This window comes from Leptosomus discolor, chromosome 9, assembly GCF_034619465.1.
Source record: "Leptosomus discolor isolate bLepDis1 chromosome 9, bLepDis1.hap2, whole genome shotgun sequence".
NCBI lineage: Eukaryota > Metazoa > Chordata > Aves > Leptosomiformes > Leptosomidae > Leptosomus > Leptosomus discolor.
Genome location: NC_141399.1, coordinates 14,107,883 through 14,128,989, shown reverse-complemented (window position 1 = coordinate 14,128,989; position 21,107 = coordinate 14,107,883). Strand labels below are relative to the sequence as shown.

At 51.8% G+C, this 21,107-nt stretch overlaps 1 protein-coding gene across 2 annotated transcripts in view; it reads left to right on the top strand.

The window, feature by feature from the left end:
• Positions 1-4,739: 4,739 nt before the first annotated feature.
• NCKIPSD (NCK interacting protein with SH3 domain) overlaps positions 4,740-21,107 on the top strand; it is a 54,291-nt gene continuing 37,923 nt past the window's right edge. Inside the window, exons 1-4 of one of the 2 annotated variants that reach the window (XM_086469957.1) lie at positions 4,740-4,910; positions 5,570-5,574; positions 5,659-5,741; positions 15,740-15,747. In XM_086469957.1, coding sequence (XP_086326083.1) covers positions 4,740-4,910; positions 5,570-5,574; positions 5,659-5,741; positions 15,740-15,747 — 267 coding nt within the window. The remainder of the gene's footprint in view (positions 4,911-5,569; positions 5,575-5,658; positions 5,742-15,739; positions 15,748-21,107) is intronic. The other variant, XM_086469959.1, reaches the window with a different exon arrangement.

The window sequence follows — 21,107 nt, the reverse complement described above, 5'->3', positions numbered from 1 at the left end:
ATTCTTGGGTTTGCACCATAGCGATGTCCACACCAGCTGAGCCATGACAGGCTGCACTGGCCCCACAGGGTCTTTTCAATCTCTCTTTGAAAGGGATGTGGGGAGCTCCTCTAGCCCGCAGGGCCAAGACTTGCTCCTGCACCCCAGGCAACCCCTCACTTTGCAGCTCTTCCCCGGCCAACACATATGCAATGGGGAAAGGATGCGAGAAGGGTGACGTTGGGCAATTTAAAGATGCGAACCTGAGAGCGTGTCTCCTTTGCCCTGGCAGCCCTGTGATGGGAAGAACTGCGTGGGGAGCCCCAGGTGTGGTGCTGCACATTGCGGTGCACCCTGCGCTCTTGCTCCCAAGCACCTTACCCCAGGTTCCCCCTCTCTTCTCTCACCGTGCAAATGTCTTCTGCTTGTGCCCAGGTTTTACACCACAGGCAAGGTGAGTCAAGGAGGCTGGCTGCTGAGCTGATGCCAGAAAAAGCTGTATTCCCCTGAAACGGCTGTTCCCAGAGCACAGCTTTGCAGCCGGCAGAGCTGCCCCGGTGGGGGAGATCTGGGAAGGGGCCATGCAGGCAGGCAGAGTGCTTGGGCCAGTGAGGGGCTCACCAGGTCAGGACGCGAGCAGACAGCTTAACGAACAGGCCACTGCTGCTTGAAGCCAAAGCGCTTGTTTTCCTGAATTGGAGCTGCAGGGTGGGCCAGGCTGTGCGCTGCTCGCCTTGCAACCTGCAGTGCCTCAATCCTCCCTGCAGCATCCCCCCGGTCCCCCCTCCGCCATCCCTCAACTCTCCCGACCTTCTGTCTTCTTCATTTCTAGGAAGCACAGCTGTTGGCAGCGACTGGCTGCTCCTTCGTCCCAGCCGCAGGAGGGGCCTGGGGCCCCGCCAGCCCTGCCACAGGCTTTGTGCAGGGCGGGTTGTGCAAGGAGCCCTGCAGACACCTCGGTCCCACGGGCAGGAGGAGCAGAACAGGTCCCAGAACCACCCACTGCCCCAATGGCTTCAGCTCCTCTGAGTGTTGGGCTTTGTGCAGGAGCGGCCACCAGCAGAGCAGCCCCTTGCCGGTGTTTTTGGGCTCAGCGTGGAGCACTGCGTCCCTGGCAAGAAGCGGCGGCAGGGTTTGCTCCTGCCTGGCAGAGCGCCCTTCCCTGCTGCTGGCAGGCAGCGCTGGTTTGGGGTATCTCCCGTGAGGTAGCAGATGTAGCTGGAGGGGTGAGATCTCCTGCAGGCGATGCTGGTGAGCGCACTGTGTGGCTGGATGCAGGGCTGCCCTCCCGGCTGCCAGCCACTCTGGCTTGCTTAGGGCTGTACACATGGCATGGGGCGCAGAGCTGCCCAAACCTGTCCCTGCCTCCTGCGTGCCAGCCCAGCTCCACACCTCGCCCGGGAGCAGGGATGTGCATGTGTCCTGAGTGCCAGCTGTCATGGTGCAGCCATCCAGCCCTGTGCAGTGCCCAGCTGCCATGGTCCAGGCTGGCCCAGCCATGGGCGAGCAGGCAATACACAGCCCCGTGCCTTGCACGGCTCGCCCCCCTGCTCTGCTGCCGGGGTGCCTTTGGTCCATGGTGGCCTTGGCAGCTCTCCCCCCTGCAAACCTCCGAGGAGGTGGCCGGACCGGCTTCCAGCAGAGCTGCAGGAGCTGCTGACAGGGTGCCTGGAGCAGACGAGGGCACATGGCACTGCTGTGGAGGGGCTGGGGCTGCTCCCACCCTGCCAGTTGTGCCATGAGATTGCAGGAGCAAGACAGGGCTGCCTCTCCTGCCTGTAATGCAGGCAGGGCACTGTCCCCTCCCCAGGTGGCTCCGCTCTGCTCAGCAGGGTGGCAGGGCTGATGCTGGCAGGAGGAGTCTCGAGGCATCCAGCTGACGGGTCCCATCTACAGCCTTTTAATGAGGTTTTCCAGGAGGGAGGGCTGCCAGGACATCGGGAAATAGTGGCATGCCCAAGAGACATCCCAGTGCCTCCCCGTCCTGCTCATGGACACCTCCAGTTCCCATGGGATGCGCTAGCGGTCTTGTCCGCGGAGCCACAGGCCCAGGGTTCCGGCAGCACCTCCCACCCCGTATGACTTTTCACCCAGAGAGGGCTAGCAGGAATACAATAATATTTGTATACCTAAAAGTAGAATGATTGATCCTGCTGCTGTTTTGCAATGTGTTGACGACCGGGCGGTGCAGAATTATGTAAGTGTACGTGGAGCTGGCAAGTTTGTGTTCCAATCATATGAGTGCTGTTGTGCAACCTTCCCCTCCGCAGCCCTGCAGGAACACGGGTGCTTGGGGCTGCCGGTCCTTCAGCAGAGGCTGCCATGCACACGCCGAAGCCTTCAAGTGCTTATGGTGATCCTGGTCCCCATGGCTCTGAGGGCAAGGGACGCAAGCGTTATTACCTGAGGTCTCAAGTTCCGCTTTAAGTCACCTGCAAATGACGCAGAGGGATTCTTGCTCGTTGTCCCTCCTTGTCAAAGATAAATTACCTGGCGCTTGCAATTCAGAGCCAATTCCTCAGCAGCAGAAACCTGTCCTGAGCTCCCAATGCTCTCGGAGGCTCTTTGCCCCTGGTGCAACATGCCCAGGTACAGAAGGGTTCACAGGAGCCCTTGCAGAGGAAATCCGGGCCCCTTCCCGGCCACCGGCTGGCAGAGCTGGTGCACTGTGCCGAGCAGAGGCAGAGGCCGGGGTGCCACTGCCATGTGTGTGGGAGGTGGGTGCCTGCACCCCCTCAGCTGCCTTTGCAGGCCGGCACAGCCTGTGCTGCCAACTTCAGTGAAATAAAGCGCCGTTATCCCAGCGCAAACAGGAGCTGGGCCCACGCCAAGGAGTGGCCAGGTCTCACCTGGAGCGGGGACACAGCTGCAAGCTGACCCTGGGGCAGGGCAAACACCGCAGCTGAAACCAGGGCGGGCTGCGGCACCACTGGCAGGGGACGGGCAGGCAGCGGGAATCCCAGCCGCGCAGGATTGGGTGATACCAAGAGTAGTAACCCCACAAGCGGGAAGGTTTCCCTGCCTGCAGTGCTGCTCCCCAGCTGCCCACCCTTTGCCCACCATCACGCCATGCCCCACTGGGCATCTGGAAAGGACGGCAACCAGGCACGAAGCCCAGACCCCAAAAGGCTCCTGAAGGATTCAGCCCCAGTTGCATCTCACAGTTCCCACTCAAAGTGCCCCGTCCCCTTTCCAGCCACAATGTGCCTGGCTTCAGCTTGCTCTGGCGATTCCCAGAATGTCGCCTGCAGCAGGGGAGCCTGGGCAACCACTCACTCCCAGTCCATCCTCCGTCCTCACCACCGTAACCAGGCTCAGCCAGAATTACCTTACTGACAGTGCTGGGAGAACCGGGGAGCCAGGGGGGCCTGCACTGGCAGCAGGCAGCGGTCCATGGCAGCCACGAGCCTGGATTTGATTGTTGGTGGTTTCTGGATTCATTAAATTCCCCCGTTGCTGGGAGCAGGGGTCTGCAGACCCTTTCATCTCCGCATCCCTCCATCCCCACCTCCCGCTGGGATGGCAGGGGCGGGCAGGACAGGTGAGGGGTGTCTCTGCAGTGGGTTCCGCTACAGCACCATGTGTACCAGCCTCGCTGGGATGCTGTAACCAGAACCCCTGCCTGGCCCACCTCGCTGCTGTCACCCCCGTGCTGGGCTCTCGGTGCTGGCTTTGCCAGGTGGAAGATTCCTCTTGTCCCCAGGGCAGCAGGGAGAAAGCCCTGGTTGGGGAAGAGGGAGGGGGGCGATGCACTGCAGGGCTGCCACCCACCTCCCCAGGGCAGCAGGAGGGGGTAGGACCCCCGGCAAGGGCAGCGGGGGCTGAGGGGAGCTGCTGCTGCTGGGCAGGCTCACGGGGGGTCTTGGGCTGCTGGGGGCGGCTGTTCTCCTGGCATGAGGTGCCAAGGCACAGCGACAGCCAGGGCTGGGGGCGGCTGTGTCCCCTCCGAGAGCCCCTGGCCTGACGGGCAGCCACTGGCCAGGTCCCCGCGTCCGCAGCGCGGTGCCAGGCGCCAGGCCATTTCCACGCCGGGGGGAGCGGGGCACGACCGTTCTCCGCAGGGGGAAGGGACCGCCCCCGGGGACCTCACCCCGGGGTGAAGCCCCCGCCGTGTGCCGGAAGCAGAGCGTGGCCCCCGGGGTGGGGTGGGGGGCTCACCGACACACGGGAACTTTGGGGATTTAACGGCGCTGATTGGTGAAATATGGGAGAGGGCTCCTTGGGGGGTACCCGGCGGGGCCGGGGGGCGTTTGGGGTGGGGGGCGATGCGCTCGCGCCCAGCCCGGCCGAGGTGGTGGCCGGTGCAAGGGCGGGCAGGAGGTGGGAGCAGCGGCGGCCGGGAGCCGGCGGTGACCCCGGCAAAGCCGTGACGGAGGAGGGACGCCCGGGCACAAACAGGCCGGCGCCGCCGAGGCGTCACTGCCTAACGGGCCCTGCCGGCGGCCCGGCCCCGCGGGCCCACCCGGGGCTCTGGTCGCCGCCCCCCCGCCGCCGCGGGCAGGGCCGGGTCGGCGTGCGCAGGGCCCCGCCGCTGCGCGAGCCGCTGGTGCCCCCTGCCGCGCGCGGCCCGGGCGGTGGCGGCAGCGGGGACGGCGGCGGGAGCGGCGGCGCCGCGCCGCTAGGGGGCGACACGGCGCGGGGTTTTGCAGGGGCGTGGCGCGTCGGTGACGTCCTGGGGCGTGGCCCCGGCGGGGGCGTGGCGGGCCGGGCCGAGCCGGGCCGCGGCGGTCGGAGGTGCCGGTGCCGCCGCCGCCGCCGCCATGTACCGGGCCCTGTACAGCTTCCGCTCGGCCGAGCCCAACTCGCTGCCCTTCGCCGCCGGCGAGACGTTCCTGCTGCTGGAGCGCAGCAACCAGCACTGGTGGCTCGTCACCCGCGCCGGCTCCGGCGAGACGGGCTACGCGCCGGCCTCCTACCTCCAGCGGCTGCAGGTGGGCCGGGCCGGGCGGGCCGCGGGGCCTGCCCCCGGCAGGGTGCGGGACTGGCGGGGGAGGCGGCCGCGCCGGCCGTCGTGTGCACCGCCGGGGCTGGGGGTCCGGGGCTGGGCACCTGTTTCCTCCGCCCCCTCCCAGGCCGGCAGCGGGGGCTGCGGCGCGGGCAGCGGGGCTTTCCTGCTGGGCCCCGGTCTGGCTGAGTGCTGGGGGGGGGTGGGGGGGTGGAGGAGCAGCTGGGCGGTGCGGAGCGGCCCAGAGCTCTGCCTTGGGTGCTCACGGTCCCGTCTCTGCGAGCCGCTGGCCTTGGTTGGGGGAAGTGGGACATCGTGTTCCTGGTGGGGGTGGGAATCGGGAGTTTGAGGGGAGACATCTTCTGTGGGTGTCATGTTTGGAGAGCAAGGTCCAGGGAGCACCAGCTCTGCAGGTCAGAGACAAGATAAAAGCTCAGCAGTTTCATCATCCGGCTGGGTAAGGGTCCCGTGGGCGCCGACTCGCAGATTAGGAGCTGAGGGGCTAAAGGCTGGCTTCCTTCCTGCAGAATTGGGAGAATAAGTCAGAAAAGTGCCTAGGTGATGCCCTGGGGACATGGTGAGGGGGATCATCACTCCAGGAGCGTACATGATTACTAGATAACCTTGGAATCTCCCAACTAGCAGCCCCAGTTGGTGTGAGTAAGCAGTGCTTGTGTGGCCACCTCCATGCTAGCTGTTCAGCCACGGGGGTTTCCATTTGTGTGGCATCCCAGCACCAAGAGGGCAACAAGGGGATGGTTGTCCTCCTTCCACCAACACACTGTGACACCAATAGCAGACCTGTACTGTCCTGGGGGCCAGGAGAAGCTATGGCAGCTGCCTGTGATGACAGTAATTACAAGTCAAGGCGGTGATACTGGTAATTGCAGCAAGTCTGAGCAGGCTGCTGTGGCCCTGACTGGGGTCAGAGGAGGGAGGGCACCTCGGGCAGCTGCAGGTGTGAGCCCTGTGCCAGCGTCACAGGGAGGAGGTTGCTTATGGCTTGTACATTGCAGGGGTCTGTTTAGTGGAGGCTTCTGAGGGACAACATGGCTTCTGAAATTAAAATAGGCCTTTCTTATAAGGCTAATTCATGGGGGTTTTATGCTTCTGGGACTCAGGGGATAGCTGTGGGAACTGAATGCTGAAAACTCTTTGCATCAGTGAATGGGTAACTGCATGCAAATGCACGTGAATGGTACAAATGGGCTTTTTAATATCTGGCTGAAAATGGTGACAAACCCCTTTATTTCAGCGCGCTGCTGATGCTCCTTCAGATGCCATTGAATTTCTGGTTAGCAGTAATTCAGCCTGTAAGTAAGCGTGGGTGTGTGCTTTGCAGAACACTTCAGTGGGATGAGCGTTACCTGGGGAGCATGTATGTGTGTTAGGGCAACGCTGGGTCTCTCTGCTGGCTGCTTGGATCAGGAGCCATCCCGCCTGCGAGGCTGGGGCTCGTCTGCACCCTGGCAGAATAGCCTGACAGGAGGGGACATCTTGAGTATCAATAAGCCCTTAAGCTATTTACAGGAGCTATTTAATTACAGAGCAAAGACATTAAACTACTAGATTTTAAAACCCCATGGTAGCCTTGCTCCAGGCTGCTGTTCATGACTTTCCTCTCTGCAGTCCCCTGCTTCATTTGCTGGCGTGGCGCGGCATCTTCTTGCCGCTGTGGGTGCGGGAGCCTTCTCCCAGGCTGCCTTCTGGAGCAGCCTTCCTGCGTCTCTCCACCTCGCTCGATCCAGTTTCAGAATCTTACAGGAAAAGCATTTCTTTGCTGACTTTACATTCATTTCTCAGGTTATATTTTACCACAGCCTTAAGGTAGCTTGCAGTCTGCCAGGCTGACTCCTTGAAAGTCCGTTAATAATGCACTAATGTTTAAGCAGCATTGCTGGTGACTTTTGTGAGCGTTGTCCTCTAGTTCAGATGTCACGTTCCCAGATGCCTGTAGACCTGGTAGCAGGAAACAGAAGAGCCTTCCCTGCATCCGCTCGTCTTTTTTTGGCCATTAAGTTTCCGCCTCCAGAACTTGCCTGATGATGCATGAGGGAGCAGGATCTAATTTGCTGCTCTGCAGTTGCAGTAGTGCTCTGCGTCCGTGACTTGCTTTCCGCTGTTGCATCCTGCCAGCTCCGAAGAGCTGATCTGAAGTCAGAACCCCCTTTTATTCATGGGAGAAGGCATCTGCTTGCTGAAAGCTTGCTTGAGACTGCTGAATGTCCAGGATGAGAGTGCAAACAATTCGTCACCCAGTTTTGATTTAATAAGGGTGCTGAGAGTAATTAGCAACAGCAATTTGGGAGGCAGTTAATGCTGCCCCTATCACAACAGAGAAAAAACACAGCTAATGATCAGCATTAGTGTGCTTGGCAGGGAGAGAGAGTGGCCAACAGGAGTCACCATTGTAAAAGTAAGCCTTCGGCTTTGTTAGCAGTGCAGTCAGGTTCCAGGTGAGCAATAGGTTGCACAACAGTTGCAGCCAACAGCAACAAATCTCCCGAAAGCCCCTTGCAGCAGGCCGCTGAGAGGATCCTCACGGGAGAGGCTTCGGCTGCTGCTGCTGTGGCTGTCTGCTATTAGGAGTATTAGCTTTCTTCTGAGCTCCTCTCAATTTTCAGGGTTTTTTTGCTCAGCTTTCATACAGGAAGTTCATTCCTTGGCTTCTCTAGAGGAAAAAATAATTCCTATTTATTATTTAAAGCTTATTCTTGACTGATGTCTTCTCATTGCAAATGCAGCAGAATTTTGTACTGAAATCCTTGTGGCTCAGTGTTGCTGTTCAAAGAGGGTTAGTTGTAGGGGGGTAAAAAACCAACAAACCCTTCTTGGAAACATATAGTGCCTCTAAGAAACGAGTTAGGGCCAACCCAGGGCACCAGAAGGTGTGAATGATGTGCAGTTAATTTGTGTCAATTAGAAATGCCCAACTTCAGCTGATATTCCTGCTGATTTTACTCTTCCACAGTTACATTTTGGCTCTGTTGTGGGTTACTTAGAGACATTTCAAGTCAAGTGCTGTTCTGGGGATAGTCACTGAAGCCGTCAAGCAGTGAGAGGGAAGGATCAGGCCGCGTGCTCTGAGCAGGGTGGCTTGTGAACCGCAAACGGAGCGAGCTGCTTGCCAAAATGCTGGCCTTGTGCGCGGCTGAGCCCTGGCCCTGCGTGCCCACGGTGGAGATGTTGAGTGGTGATGCCAGCAGGCACGGTGGTAGCGAGCAAAGCCGTAATGACCTCGGGGGCTGCTACCGAGACAACTGAAAACATGGACCCAGCACTGCACCGGCCGGTAACAGCACGCAGGATAATTGCCTCCGGCTAGTGACTGAGCAAGAGACAAATGCTAATATCTAATGCCAGGCAAATACTGCTGCAGTAAAGCTGTCGGCATGAGTGCCGTGGCTCTGATTGAATGGAAAGGTGCCTGTCGGCCCGAGGTTGGTCTTTTGTCTCCAGCTGTGTGCTGATGCTTAAGTGATGTATGAGTGGCAGAAAAATGTGGAGGTTAAATTGGAGCTCAGGGTGCCCTCTGGAGTCAGGCAGTCACTGCAGAAGGCAGGTCTTTCAAAGCTTGATATGGAGTGGTAAAAGATTCAATTTAGAAAGCTTCCTTGGGAGCAGGAGGTTCACTCGGTTTCAGGAAGGGACAAATGCTGAGTCTAGCAAATAATAAGGGTCCTTCCTTCAGGTTAAGTAGCCTGTATGTTGCTATCATTATGAGGGGACAAGTAATTTTGTAACAGGAGTCTGGAGTTATTCCAGGTTTGTCTGAAGGCTTCATGCTCTATCGCAGCAGTACAAGCAGTGTGAAGTGAGCTGCTGCCTTTGAGGATGCCAAACTGCAGGTGACACTTGGCCTGCTAGGGAGGCTTATCTGCTCTGCCCCCAGCGGGGCGGGGAGCAGGGCAGGGGCTGGCCCCAGTGGTCTGCTGGCCATGGGACCCACATACAGAAGCATCAGTCTGCTTCAGCTCTCGTCTTCACGAGGCACCGTGGCTGGTCTTGCCTTGTCTCTTGTCTGTGCTGACCCAGGCTGTATTCCCCATCAATGGAAGTATTAATATTATATGCTGAGGAGGGGAGCAGCAGCCACAAAATACTGTATTGGTAAATGTCAGGGGTGCAAAAATAAATGCTGAGTTGCAAGGGGATGTTTCCTGGTGAAGTGGGAATGGTTCAGTATGCTGGCTGCTGCAAATCAGCTGCTCAGCTGTATTAAGCTGTTAGGAAATAGCTCTGAAATGACTATGAATAGCCTTTTCAAAATTTTTGAAATTTATTTGGAATAACTGAAAAATTGTTTGCAATGTGAGTTTAGATTCTCTGCTTAGCTCAGGCCTTCTCTGGTCAGTCACACTTTCATGTTGTACCTCTGGAAGAGTGAGAAAGGGGCTGCCTGGGTGTGAAGGTACGTGTGCTGATGGCCAAGAAGCTTTTCACTGTCTGGTGAGAAAATGGACCCACCCTAGAGTATAACAAGTGTTTTGAGGATGCCTTGGATTGCTATTTGCTGTGTCTTTTTTTCTACAAGAATAAACAGCATGTGATAAAAATAAGAGACTGCTTTGTGCAGCCTAGCAACAAGTTAAAATTCTCCTGCAGCATGAGCAAGTGCGCAGCAGCAGTGTACAGGTAGTCCTGGCCAGGCAGGCGCAGGAATGGTGTTTCACCAACCAAACTGCAAAGAGAAGAGAGGTTTCTGTGAAGGAGTGAATTGTGAGCGCTCTCTGTTTGCAGGAAGCCCCTTTGTGGTTCACGTTGTTGTGTTGACAGGGGTTCAGGGTTGGAGCATCTTGTGCAGGGTGAGGTAGCACAGGAGCCGCCTTCCCTTGCAGACTGGGGCATGCCAGGGCTCAACGCGTGGGTCTGACAGCTCACGGCCGCTCCTCGAGCCTCATCCTGCAGTCCTGTGGTCCAGCCTTCCCCCGTGCTGCATCTGCTCTCGTCAGCCCTGCTCTCAATTAATTCAGTTCACTGGCTTGCTGGAAAACTCTTTGTTTCTAATCTGGTTGCTTTTCTGCCAGGATAGCAAGTGCATTGGTTCGGTGATGGAGCAGCACGTGCCGAGGCTGGTGCCAGTGTAGGACAGCTGGGGAAGCAGCGAGTTGTGGTAGCTCAGGTACTGTCAAACCTTTCACGCTAGCGTGGAGATGATGATGGTTGTGGAGCATGGAGTTGGTTGTACAGTGTCAGTCAAATGATCAGATGTTCTGGTAGCAAATCCTTAGTCCCTGGAAACTGAGCTTTGGCAAATTTGCATTGCTGTAAGAGTTTCTCCCTCCATCTACATAAAATCCAGCTTTAAACTTGGTGCTCCTGACTGCTGGCAGAGTTCCCTTCGTTGCTGCTGAGCAGAAGGTGATGATCGTGCAGACTGTTGTATAGACCATCTCCTGCGCTGGAGCCAGCAGTTATTTGTTATCTGCTGCAGATTTGACGGAGCTTTCAATGGGTGTGAGAGCTTAATTGCAATACTTGCACAGATCCTGAATAAGTGCTTAGGCTAAAAATAAAGTTTTATTTTGGAGAATAAGCAGCTGGTAGTGCTTTGCAGCTGAGGCTGCATTTCTTGACACATGCAGGAAACTGAAAGAATGAAGCATTTTTCTCTGGGCTGTCGCAATAACAGAGATGTTATAATGTCAGAGCTGCTAATGCTTTGAGATGAAGTTTTATTCTTGAGACTAAATTACACAGTCAGGGGAATTATAACCATTTCTAATTACTGTAGCTAAAGACTTGAAATTTTAGCCAGAAGTTCTGCAGTCTTTCACTGTTCAGAATGATTAAAGTAGAAATACACTAATGATCTTTAGCCTGTGTTTTTGCTTGGCTGTGAAGACAAGTTTTTTTCACTTTTACTCTGATTAAAAATAATTGGGCTTTTTGATATGAGATAAAATTTGCCTTTGTGACCTGAATGCATGTGTGTGAGCAATATTTGCGGTCTGGGCTTATTTGACCTGCAACTGTGTAATGGCTGAGCCTGGGTGGAGTGGCACTGGTGGATGCATGGATAGTCCTGGTTTGCATTGGGCTGGAAACGTTAAGCGTGTTTCAGGGTTGAACAACATGAAGGCTGTCTTGGTCAGAAGTGAGCAAGCAGTAGGGAGATGTCAGAGAGCCTACGTCTGGTCTTGAGTGACGTGGCTGTGACTCTGTTCACCATGGAGGAAGGGCAAGGTGAGGGGGCAGGCGGGAAAGAAGAAATGTGCCATTTTCTTCTAGGTTTTAGGAGAAGCACTTGCCCAGAGCCAATAGACACAGTCTGGTTTCCAGCTTCCCTGCGGTGTTGCAGTATCTGCCAGGTCATTTGCACCCCTGCTTCCTAGTGCTGATCTGCCCCTGAACGTTTCATTGTTTTGCACAAGTGATCACTTGTTGTTATCTTGCAATTTTACTGATCAAATTTGTGATTTCTTGGGCTGCCTGCTGTATGGTTTTTGAATGCTTTTCATCAGGACAAGATGGCTAGACTTCCTTTCCTGGTTTACGTCTAGAAGATGATCAGCTTCTCGTTGCAAAGGGATGAACGGCCAGTTTTGAACTAGGAGCATCTGTTCCAAATAGCTGGCGAGGTGCTGATGCCAGAGGACAGCAAATACAGACACCCTTCCTCTGACCCCATTTGCAAGAAAACGTCTTTAGTAATGACTGAATTGTGTTTGTTTATTGAGGTGCTTCTGTGATTAACGTATGGGAATCTAGATTCTGTTCAAATCTGCCACCAGCTCACTATGGGACTCCGTGCAAGTCCCTTTCTTTGCCAGACCTTGCTCCCCTGCTTGTAAGTGAGGATACGGACAAGAGGCCCTACAAGAGGGTTGTGGCTCAGCTGAATTTCTCATTAACGTTGAAATTTAGTTGGTGCAAACTTAAGCTGATCAACGCTGCTGTCAGCCGATGTGAAAGTAAGTTGTTGATGACTGCCCAGCAGCGTGGCTCTCAAATAACGGTGCTAACATCAAGTCAAGCTGGTGTCCCACCTTCAGCCATCACTGTCTTTGGATGCTTCAGATCAGTCTTATTCTGCCCTCACCTTGTGCAGGGCACCAAGAGCTCAGCCTCAGCTGCTCCTTCTGAGCCAAAGGGAATTGGCAGATGTCTTTGAACACGAAGTCTGAATGTCTCTGGGCTTGCCAAGCTGCACCTTCTCTATGCTTGTGTTCGTGTACCTCTTCTCATAATCCCACTCTTGTGTTTCCTTCCAGGATTTCCAGCATCCCATCAGGTGAACTCTTAGTAGAAAAAAACCCCAACAACTGGAGGGGGAGAGATTTGCATCAAAACCAATAGACCAGAAAGTTCATGGAAATCGAATTTTTTTTTGTTTTGATTGTTGCTGCGTGTGAAATACAGAGGGAGCAAGACACTGAAGAGCAGGGAGGAATTCGTGTTGCTTGTCCTTCAACAAAAATGTGCTGTTGTTAGTGATGATGGGAAAACAATGTGAAGAGTCCTTCTTGCAAGAAAAGAGTAACCTCTGCGCTCGGAGCAGCCTGTAAACTAGGAAAGGCTTTGACAAAAGCAGGCTATCTCATGGTCACTGGCTGACGTAAGAAGATCCCTTATGAGGTTTAATGCCCATGGGGAAGGTTAAATCCCATGGTGTAAAGTGGGTATTTACATCTGTCAGTGACTGAAACATGGAAAACAGCTGAACCTGTCTGTTGAAGTCGTCGTTAGGAGAGCTCTGGTTCTGGAATGGAAGCAGCTTCCTCTTTTTCTTCCCATGCTTGTGTAGCTCAGATGTACATAAAAACAGAATTTTGCAGAGCATTCCAGCTTCAGTCTCTCATGAAATTTAAACTTTGCCATTCCCAGCCAGGATTATGTATTCAGCATATGAGCTGTCAGTTGGGGTGCTGGAAAAAGGATAAATTCCAGAAGGGATTTATAAGGAGGGAAGTACAAGCAGCCTTAGTGTGCAACTGTAGCATTAGATAGTCCACAAGAAAATTAGACTTCACAGATGCTGACATCCTACATGGCCAATGCTATAACCAAAATTTTCCAAGCCACAGCTTCTAATAGAGCTCTATGTGCAGGGATTTTTAAATTAAAATGCATGTGCATCGCATTTATTCCAGAGAGAAAACCTTAAATTGAGGCTTTCTTCTTGTCCATGGCAGTAACAGTTGGCTCAAATTATTTCACTTAAAGAGGCATATTTGTATGCAGGCTTACAAGGGCTGTGAGGGCAGAAAGTGTTTGCTGTTGGACTGAGAGATCAGCCCCAGTTCACAGGCTCTTGCAGGCCTGCCCCGGTGTTTCACGTCTGATGTCTTTCTCATGGCATGCCGCCTGGTGCCTCGCCAAGGAGGAGAGGGCAGAGCTGCCTGTGCCGCTTGCTGCCAGCAGCAGACAGTGTTCGGTGATGAGTAACCATGGTGGAAGCTGCTGCAGTGCCACTGGGGTGAGATGCTGGTCCGGCTGGGCTGGTGCTACGCTGCCGCTCAGGCTTGCTCTTGCTGCCTTTGCTGAGGCTGTGCGTGCAGACTGCTGTGCTAACGGGTGCTAACTTCGGACGGGGAAGGAGGTCCCACTTCCAGGGCTGGCCTGGTGAGTGGGGATGCCAAAGCTGTGTCACGAGGCCATGGAGAAATAATTGAGCTCGGTGCTGGAGCTGCTCCTGAGTGCTCCTGCTAATGGGCTGCAAGAAGCATCCCTGTGCTGCAGCAGAGAAATGGGCGCCTGCACTATTGGAGGACCCCAGTTTGTGCTTTTTATGTGACTTGCCATCTGGAGCTACAAAATGCTTGTATTTAAAGGAAAAATTCTCATTTGAAATGACAGTCTGTTTAGGTCCATAGGAAGCTCTTTCTGTGGACCCTGACTGCCCTCGTGGCCTCTGGTCTTGAGTTGCAGCAGGAATTGTGGTGGGTCCGGGTCCTGGTCCTGCTTCTGGAGAAGCATCACTTTGCTTCCTCAGCCAGTGGCTCACAAATAGAGTTTTGACCTTTACGGGAGGGACTTGTCAAGCCTAATTTGTCTTGATTTTTATCACATGGAAAAACCTTTGATTTTAAAAGAAGGGTTTTGAAGCTTGACATGTGAGAAGTGGAACAGAGGACACGATTCATGATTGAATCTGTTTCTGTCTGCTCGCCTTCACCGCCCATCACTTTCTTGCTGCGGGGATGTTGAGCACTATTCTGGGCAAAGCTCTGTCGATGCTAACAGAGAAACAGAGTTGTCCCAAAGACAAGACCCGCTACTTTGCAGCAGGAATGGAGGGTTAGCTTCATTTCAGCTCTTCTGTGTTCATGCCCTGCGATGCAGAGCTCACTCAGCAGAGCTGTTTGCTTCCCTTGTGAGGGAATGAAGCACTAGCATTTGTCCCCTTTTAGCACAAGGCTTCAGCAAGAAGGGGAAGTAAAATTATGGCAGTGTGGGATTTTTAGTATGCAGTGGAGAGTTCATGCGTTTGTTTTTCCTGGTTATTTGTTTGCCTGTTGAAGTTGTTTAGAAGAAGTTGTCACTCCCTTCCTCCTTGGAAGCTGCTTACTTTTTGATTGCTGAGTTTTGAAAACTGTGTCCTTCCTTCTGTCTGTCAGCATAGTGAGACCATTCCTCTAACTCAGACTGCCTTTCATGCTGGCAAGATCTGCTTTGGATAGGTGTCTGTCTGTGCTGTCATACCAATGGGGTCCCATCTACACTGCTTCATCCCTCTTTCCTGTTCAGGCTGGGGTGATGTGCATGCAAGCAGTCTGCGAGATGTTGATTTTTGTGCCTGTGATCTAGAAATGCCACCATAGGCTGATATTTTAGTTTGTTCAGCTGCTCAAGAGGTTTGTTGTTTGTGGTTGTTTTTTTTTTTTTTTTAAAAAAAATCAAGCTGTCGGACTAAGCATGCTAGATAATTCCGGGCTGTGGGTTGTTTCTTTCTAAATCACTGGTTCCAAGTGCAGATTAGTGCTCTTCTAAGTAATAGCTATTCATTATTTCTTGGTTGGTTTTTTTTTCCTAGTACAAGTGGGGATAGTGCCTTGTAATATGGAAACCTGAGGGCAGGTCCCAGCTCCGAATCTTCTATTATGTTGAATAAGAACAAAGGGATGAGGGAGAAGATGAGCCAAGAGTTGCAAAAACAGACATTCGCCCACGGGGAGGAGGGAATCACCTGGAAGCTGGGATGTCTTGATGAAAGGGTGTTGAATGCTTGTCCATGGGGTTTGCGCCTGCGGCGATACCTCCACAGCTGCTAATGTGGTTGGGGTGTCATCTCCTGTTCCTGCTGCCTGCTCCAGCTCCACTGCCCTTGAGCTTGCTGCCTAGGAGGCTGAGCTCAGCCTCTGAGTTGCATCCTTCTTCTCTGGAGGTGGGAAATAATCCTTGATGGACCACGCAGGCGACTTTCACCTGCTGACATGTGGAAGGTAGAAATGGTGGTGGACAGGTTTTCAGGGTGGAGTTCAGTGCAGTGTCTGTGTGCTGCGATGGTTGTACAGAGAACCGTGGTAGCTCCTGTACAAACCAGATGGCTGCCTAAGGAGATCAAGTTGAAGCTCCCCACTGAGAAGACAAACGCAGACCTCCATGGCCTCTCAGTCTGATGTGGTGACAATTCCTTTTTGGGTAAACTCTGTGAATTCTGTGGTTTTCCAGGCTGCTTGAAGATACCCCTTTTCCCTCTCTTCCTGAGGGAAGGATGTGTGTTTGCAGGGGGATGGAGAGGATACCATGGTTTCTACATAGTGTGCTATGCCCAGCTCATAAATTGCATTTGAGTGGCACACCAGAAGGCAGGTCCGTGGTCCCTTTCACTTTGTCCCTGGGCTTGGCTGTCCCTGAGGAATATTTGGGGAGAAGCTCAAGTATCAGGGAAGCCCATGTTTTTCAGCATGTAAAAATAATAGTTGCATGAAAACCCAGTAGCTCAAGTAAGAATGATGATCATAAAAATTCATCACCTACTTAATGCAGAAGCTTAGGGGTTTCCCTGAGCCTGGCTGAATCAAAGTGTTTGTAGCTGAAGACTTTTTCCATTTGACATCAAAAAAAACGATGTCCCTTGAAGTGCTGGATTCTAAGTAATGAAGTTTTTGCCTGCCCCAGAATCACCTTTATTGACTTAGACTGAAAAATGCATACCCTTTAATTTGTTTTTTGAATTGATTTAATTTGTCTGTCTTCCATTATCTTGATGAGAAGAGATAGCAGCAGCATTGAAATAATTGTGCAGTTATTACAAGGGGACTGTACAGTATCATTCTTTACATCAGGGATGGAAGAAACCCCTTCAGCATCCAGTTTTGGGAAGTATCATCTTGTCTGTGGTCTTAGGCTCCCTTAGAAGCATTGCCCAGTCATACGGACCAGCATCTGAGACTTACATGCATGAACACATGTGAACTGGCTGTATTCTTGAGCTCTCATTCAGAAACTTAAGATTTCAAAAGGATATCAAGCTCTGTTCACTTCAAAAGATTTTTAAACACTATTAATATGTTAATATTGTTGGGCAAAAAAGTTCATCCAACAAAACGGCAATGTTTGGTCTTGTGTGACTTCAGATGTGGAGGTCCACCCAGCCCTCTCATAGCTGGGCCGTGGGGAGTTATGAGTGGTGAAGAGTGATCAGCCTCGACCTGGAGGAGTTTGGGGCAGGGCAGGGCAGGGAGACAGCATGCAGGTGGGTTGTGCAGACTCCACAACTTGAGAGTTACTGTAGCCCCTTGCTTGGTGTCAGGCAGCTTCCACTACCTTCTCTGCTCTGTGTGCACTGGAGGGGTCCTGCTCTGGACCTCCGAGGAGGAGGGGCCACCAGCTGGGTCAGGTGGAGGTGAGCTGAGTCCTGGCCATCTCCTTTCCTGTGGGATTTGTCCCATTGGAGATGGGGTGGGAAGATTTCCTGAAATACAGCAATTTGCCCTTGCTGATGCTGCTGAGCGAGTTGGATGCTGACATGGGTGAATGTGGCATGTGAAGAGGTAGATGCAAGAAATCGATACCATAATAAGGCAGGTGAGCTGGGTGAAAGTTTTGCACATAAGAAATGAACAGTCCAACAAATATAGGGTTTTTTGTTCACCGCCTCAGGAAGTGAGGAAAACAGGATTATGGCTGTTCTGCTGCCTGTAGCACAGTGTCCTAAGAGGACATTGCCCTCCTGTTCCCATTTCTTTGTGTTTTCTGGGGAGCCTATGCCACTCTAAGCTGCAAAAGGAGATGGGATTATAACTTGCAGCTAGAGCAGTAGGCTATTTTTCCCTGCAGATAGTTTGGGACACTAATGAATTGCTTTTCTTCTGTGACTCACCTCTTACTTACAGGTGAAATGTCAGCAAATCCAGTTGAACCCTTTAATCTTTTTTTAAGGTAAAAAAGCCCACTAAACAAACCCCAGAATTTGTTCCTGAACTGAATCTGGAGATAACAGCAAGTTAGCCTCGTTCCTCTGCTAAACGTAGCTAAACTTGCAATTCTCAAGGTACTTTTGTAGGTCAATGGGAACTATCAGTCTAAGTTTTGCAGCACAGAAAAATCATGTGCTGTCCACTCCCACTGTCTGCCAGTCAAAAAGCAACTCGGGAAGCTGCAGTGTCTTTAATTCACAACTCTCTGGGGTTGTTTGGTTTTTTTGACTTCTCCTCTGTCTTCATGATCACACATGTAACAGTTGTAATTGTAAGACACTGCCATAGAATTCAGTGGTATCTTTGTTTATTTTGGGGCATGAGTTAGCATTAGCTTTATCGTTGTCCCAATAAAGCTTGATTGCATTGACTCCCTGGATTTGGTGAGTGTCTGGGTGCTGATTGCTTCAGCAGAAACATCCGCTTTACCAGGAGTCAATGTGCTTGCAGGAGCAGCTCTTGGATAACAAGCACGTTGGCATGCTTTGGTATTTTGTCTATGGCCAATTAGCATGATCTACCTCTTGACAGCACAGCCCTTGTGGAGTAATTCAGCCCCTCTGGTACCCACTCCCTTGCTGCCCTGCACCTTCGCCCTCAGCAGTCTTTAAGTGACTTTGCTATTAGCTGGCACACCTAAGTTTTGTGTAATTTTTGTGTATAGCACTAATAAGCCAAAAGCATGAATAGCATCCCCCGTTCAACAGTGCTATTCGGAACGCATTGAAATATATAGCTACCAAAATGTATAGTAGGGGAGCGAGGGAGTTGCCTGTTTTCTTTCAGAAGAAGGTGTTCCTTCTTGCTTTACCTTTACAGTGGCCCACCTGAAAGCAAATGAGCGTTTGAGGGTTATATTTTACTGGGAGCTGTCATACTTCTTGTTTAAATCCCTCAATTAGTATTTTGTACCCAGGCTAAAGTCATGAAGGCTACTGGCAGCCGGAGGGAGGCTGCTAGGGCTGGACATGCCGTTTTACCTGGGTAGAAGGCTTCTTTGGGATTCCCGTATTGGGAAGTACCAGCACAGGAGAGCTGTGTTTCCCCTGCACTGGTGGGAGCTGGTCTGTACAAGCCTGAAAATGTTGGGGAGGAGGTGGTTGGGTGTCCTGGAGTTTTCTAGTACTGATGTTTCAAATACCTGTGCCTGTGACCCAGGGGGGGCTGTGGACAGAAGAGAAATCGCCAGTGAGATCTGTATTATGGGAATGTTACACAGAAATGAGGTTTGTTTTAGGCACCTACTTTGGAGAAACTTTGTAAGTGTGCTTGCTCTCTTGGGTCCCTGGCCTAAAACACCGTTAGTGGGAGAAGCCCTCAAGGATCTTAGTCTACCTGATGTACTTAGGACTTGTGTGAAGGGATGATGGTAAAAGGACTGTTTGTAAATGATCCCTGCACCTTGGAATGAGCTTTGCTCTGTGGGAATGTGGGGCTGCTCTCTGAGCAGAGGGACAGCATAAACCATAAACCCAGCCTTTCTGGTTGCTGTTACTCTGCAGTTGCTTGGAGCAATTCTGCTCCTGGTAACAAACACCCAGGTTTTTCCATATGGTGGTTTGGGTGTCATTTTATATCAGAGTAGGTCACAGATATGATCTGGTCACATCACTGTGATAAGCTGCATTTTGGGTAGGATGCGAAAGTAACTTGAAGAGAAATGATCATTACAAGGGAAAGCACTGAGTTTTCTGTAAGAGTTATTGTGGTTTCTGATCTTGCCCTGCTGGCTTTCTTTTTGTTTTGGGATGTACAGGGGGAACTGCATCCCTTTATGGCAGAAGCAGCAGTGTTTACTCCACATGTAGAGTCCAGGAGGCAGGAAAATTACTTTCTAGCCAGGCTTTTACCTGATCCTGCAGCAAGCAAGCTGCCTTTGATCCTTCCAACTGGAGTCACCTTTGTTTGGTGAGAACTTTTCAAGGCTCCTCTCTGGTTTGCTTATGGTAATGCAAGGCAGTTTTCATCACTGACAGCTTTGCAGGAAGGAGCACCGGCTGTGCTGGGCCTGGCAGCTCTGATCTTGGTGCTGCTAAAAAGATCCTGGAGATTTGTGTCTGGTTTACAATTTTGTGTGATTTACATCTGTCAAGGAAAAACTAGCTGGTGACTTTCCTGTGTTTGCCCCATAAGGATGGAAGCTCTTAGTGGCTTTGATAAAGTACATGTGGCTGTTCATACGGCGGATAGCAGAAAGCAGCACTTGTTCTCTGCATGGCAGACTCGAATTGTTCAGGCCCAAGCCCACAGGTTCTGCATTCCCTCGGAAGGTGACCTGTCCACCCTCCTTGCCCCTTCTCCTTCATGCCTGGCGGGTGTTCCTGGTTTGTATGCCTGTGCCCACTGCCGGGTCTGCTTTCCCATGTTCACTGGGGCCGAGATGGCAGGTTGATTTTTCTTTTCCAGTCTCCCCTTTCCTGTTAAGTCAGTAAGAGATGCTCTACAATTTGTCCATTGTTTTGGGTTTGGGCAACATGGTAATTATGCCCAGAGAGCATCGTAGCTGCAGTTTGCCTTCTGTCTCTTGCTAGAATTTTCGTTATGGGAGAGGGAGGATTTTAGAAGAAAAGCTGATAAATCATAAATTCTCTCGCAAGATGAATCACAAATGATTCCCTCTTTCTCAAAGACATAATTGCACGCTGTTAAATTGGTGCCAGTGTGTGGCATGCAGGAGGAAAAGTCCCTTTTAGTTAACATGTATGTATGTGCTCTTCTCTTGCATCTGTCTTTGCGCATCAGTTGAGTTGCCAACTTACTTGCAGTTTTTCCTGGTTGACCCCTGGAGACTTCACTGACTCGATCCCCACGTGCTGGAAGTTTATTCCAGAGCGGAGGTGATGGGAAGGGAGAGAGTTCATTTGAACATGGCAGAAATTTGTGTTTCTTGGTTCTGCCTCTCATATGACTGTCACCTTTCTAGCATTTTTCTACAATTTCTCCTACAGAAATAGATTTTGGGGGAAAACTGAACCTTCCTCCTTGATTGCCAGAAGAGGAGGCAGAACTTGCACAGTTTCCCAGGCTCATTTCTTCCTCTGAGCTCTGTCCTTGCCCCTTGTCCTGGCAACGCTTGGCAAACCTGATTAACTGCAAGGGGTGTTTCTGTGACTGGGTCTTCAGCCCACATCCGCATTTTTGCCAGTTCAGTCAAAACAAAGATAGGCTGAAACTCACACCTTGTAATCTGGCCAGCATGCTGGGAAGTTAGAAATTAGTTGCATCTTTGATCATATTTAATATAGGGGCTTTCTTATGCACCTGTGCTAATTGCATGCAAGTGATGTAGGAGCTGTACTGAATCTTACTGAGCAAAAGGCATCTGTCATGTTTTTTTGGGCCACCAAACTGAACACTGTGCAAAGACTGTCATAATCCTTTCTGTTGGGCTTTTTTTGCAACTTTTAATGCTAATATGTCAAAAGTCCTAGAATAACTGCTAGCACTTCACTGCAGCATCTTTCCTTCTACCTTGATATATCCTGGTTCATAATCCTGAGCTTTCATCAAAGTAGAGGCTATGTGCGGTTTTCTTTTTCAGTGTAGACGGTAGCTCTAATATACATGGATGGGTATAATTTATATATACATATAAGTAGAAACATAAGTTTCCCCTGCACAGATGCAGTGTTGATCATGTCTGATGTTGACTTGGGTTCACAATTGTATGCCGAAAGGATGTTAAACAGGTCATCCTAAAGAGAGGGGGCAGCTCTGGTGTTTGGCAGTTGTTTACTTGGGACAGGCTGAGCCAGAAAAGTCCCCTGAAGCATTGAAAGCAGTAAGAATTAAAGCAGCAGAGAATGGCAAGATACGTA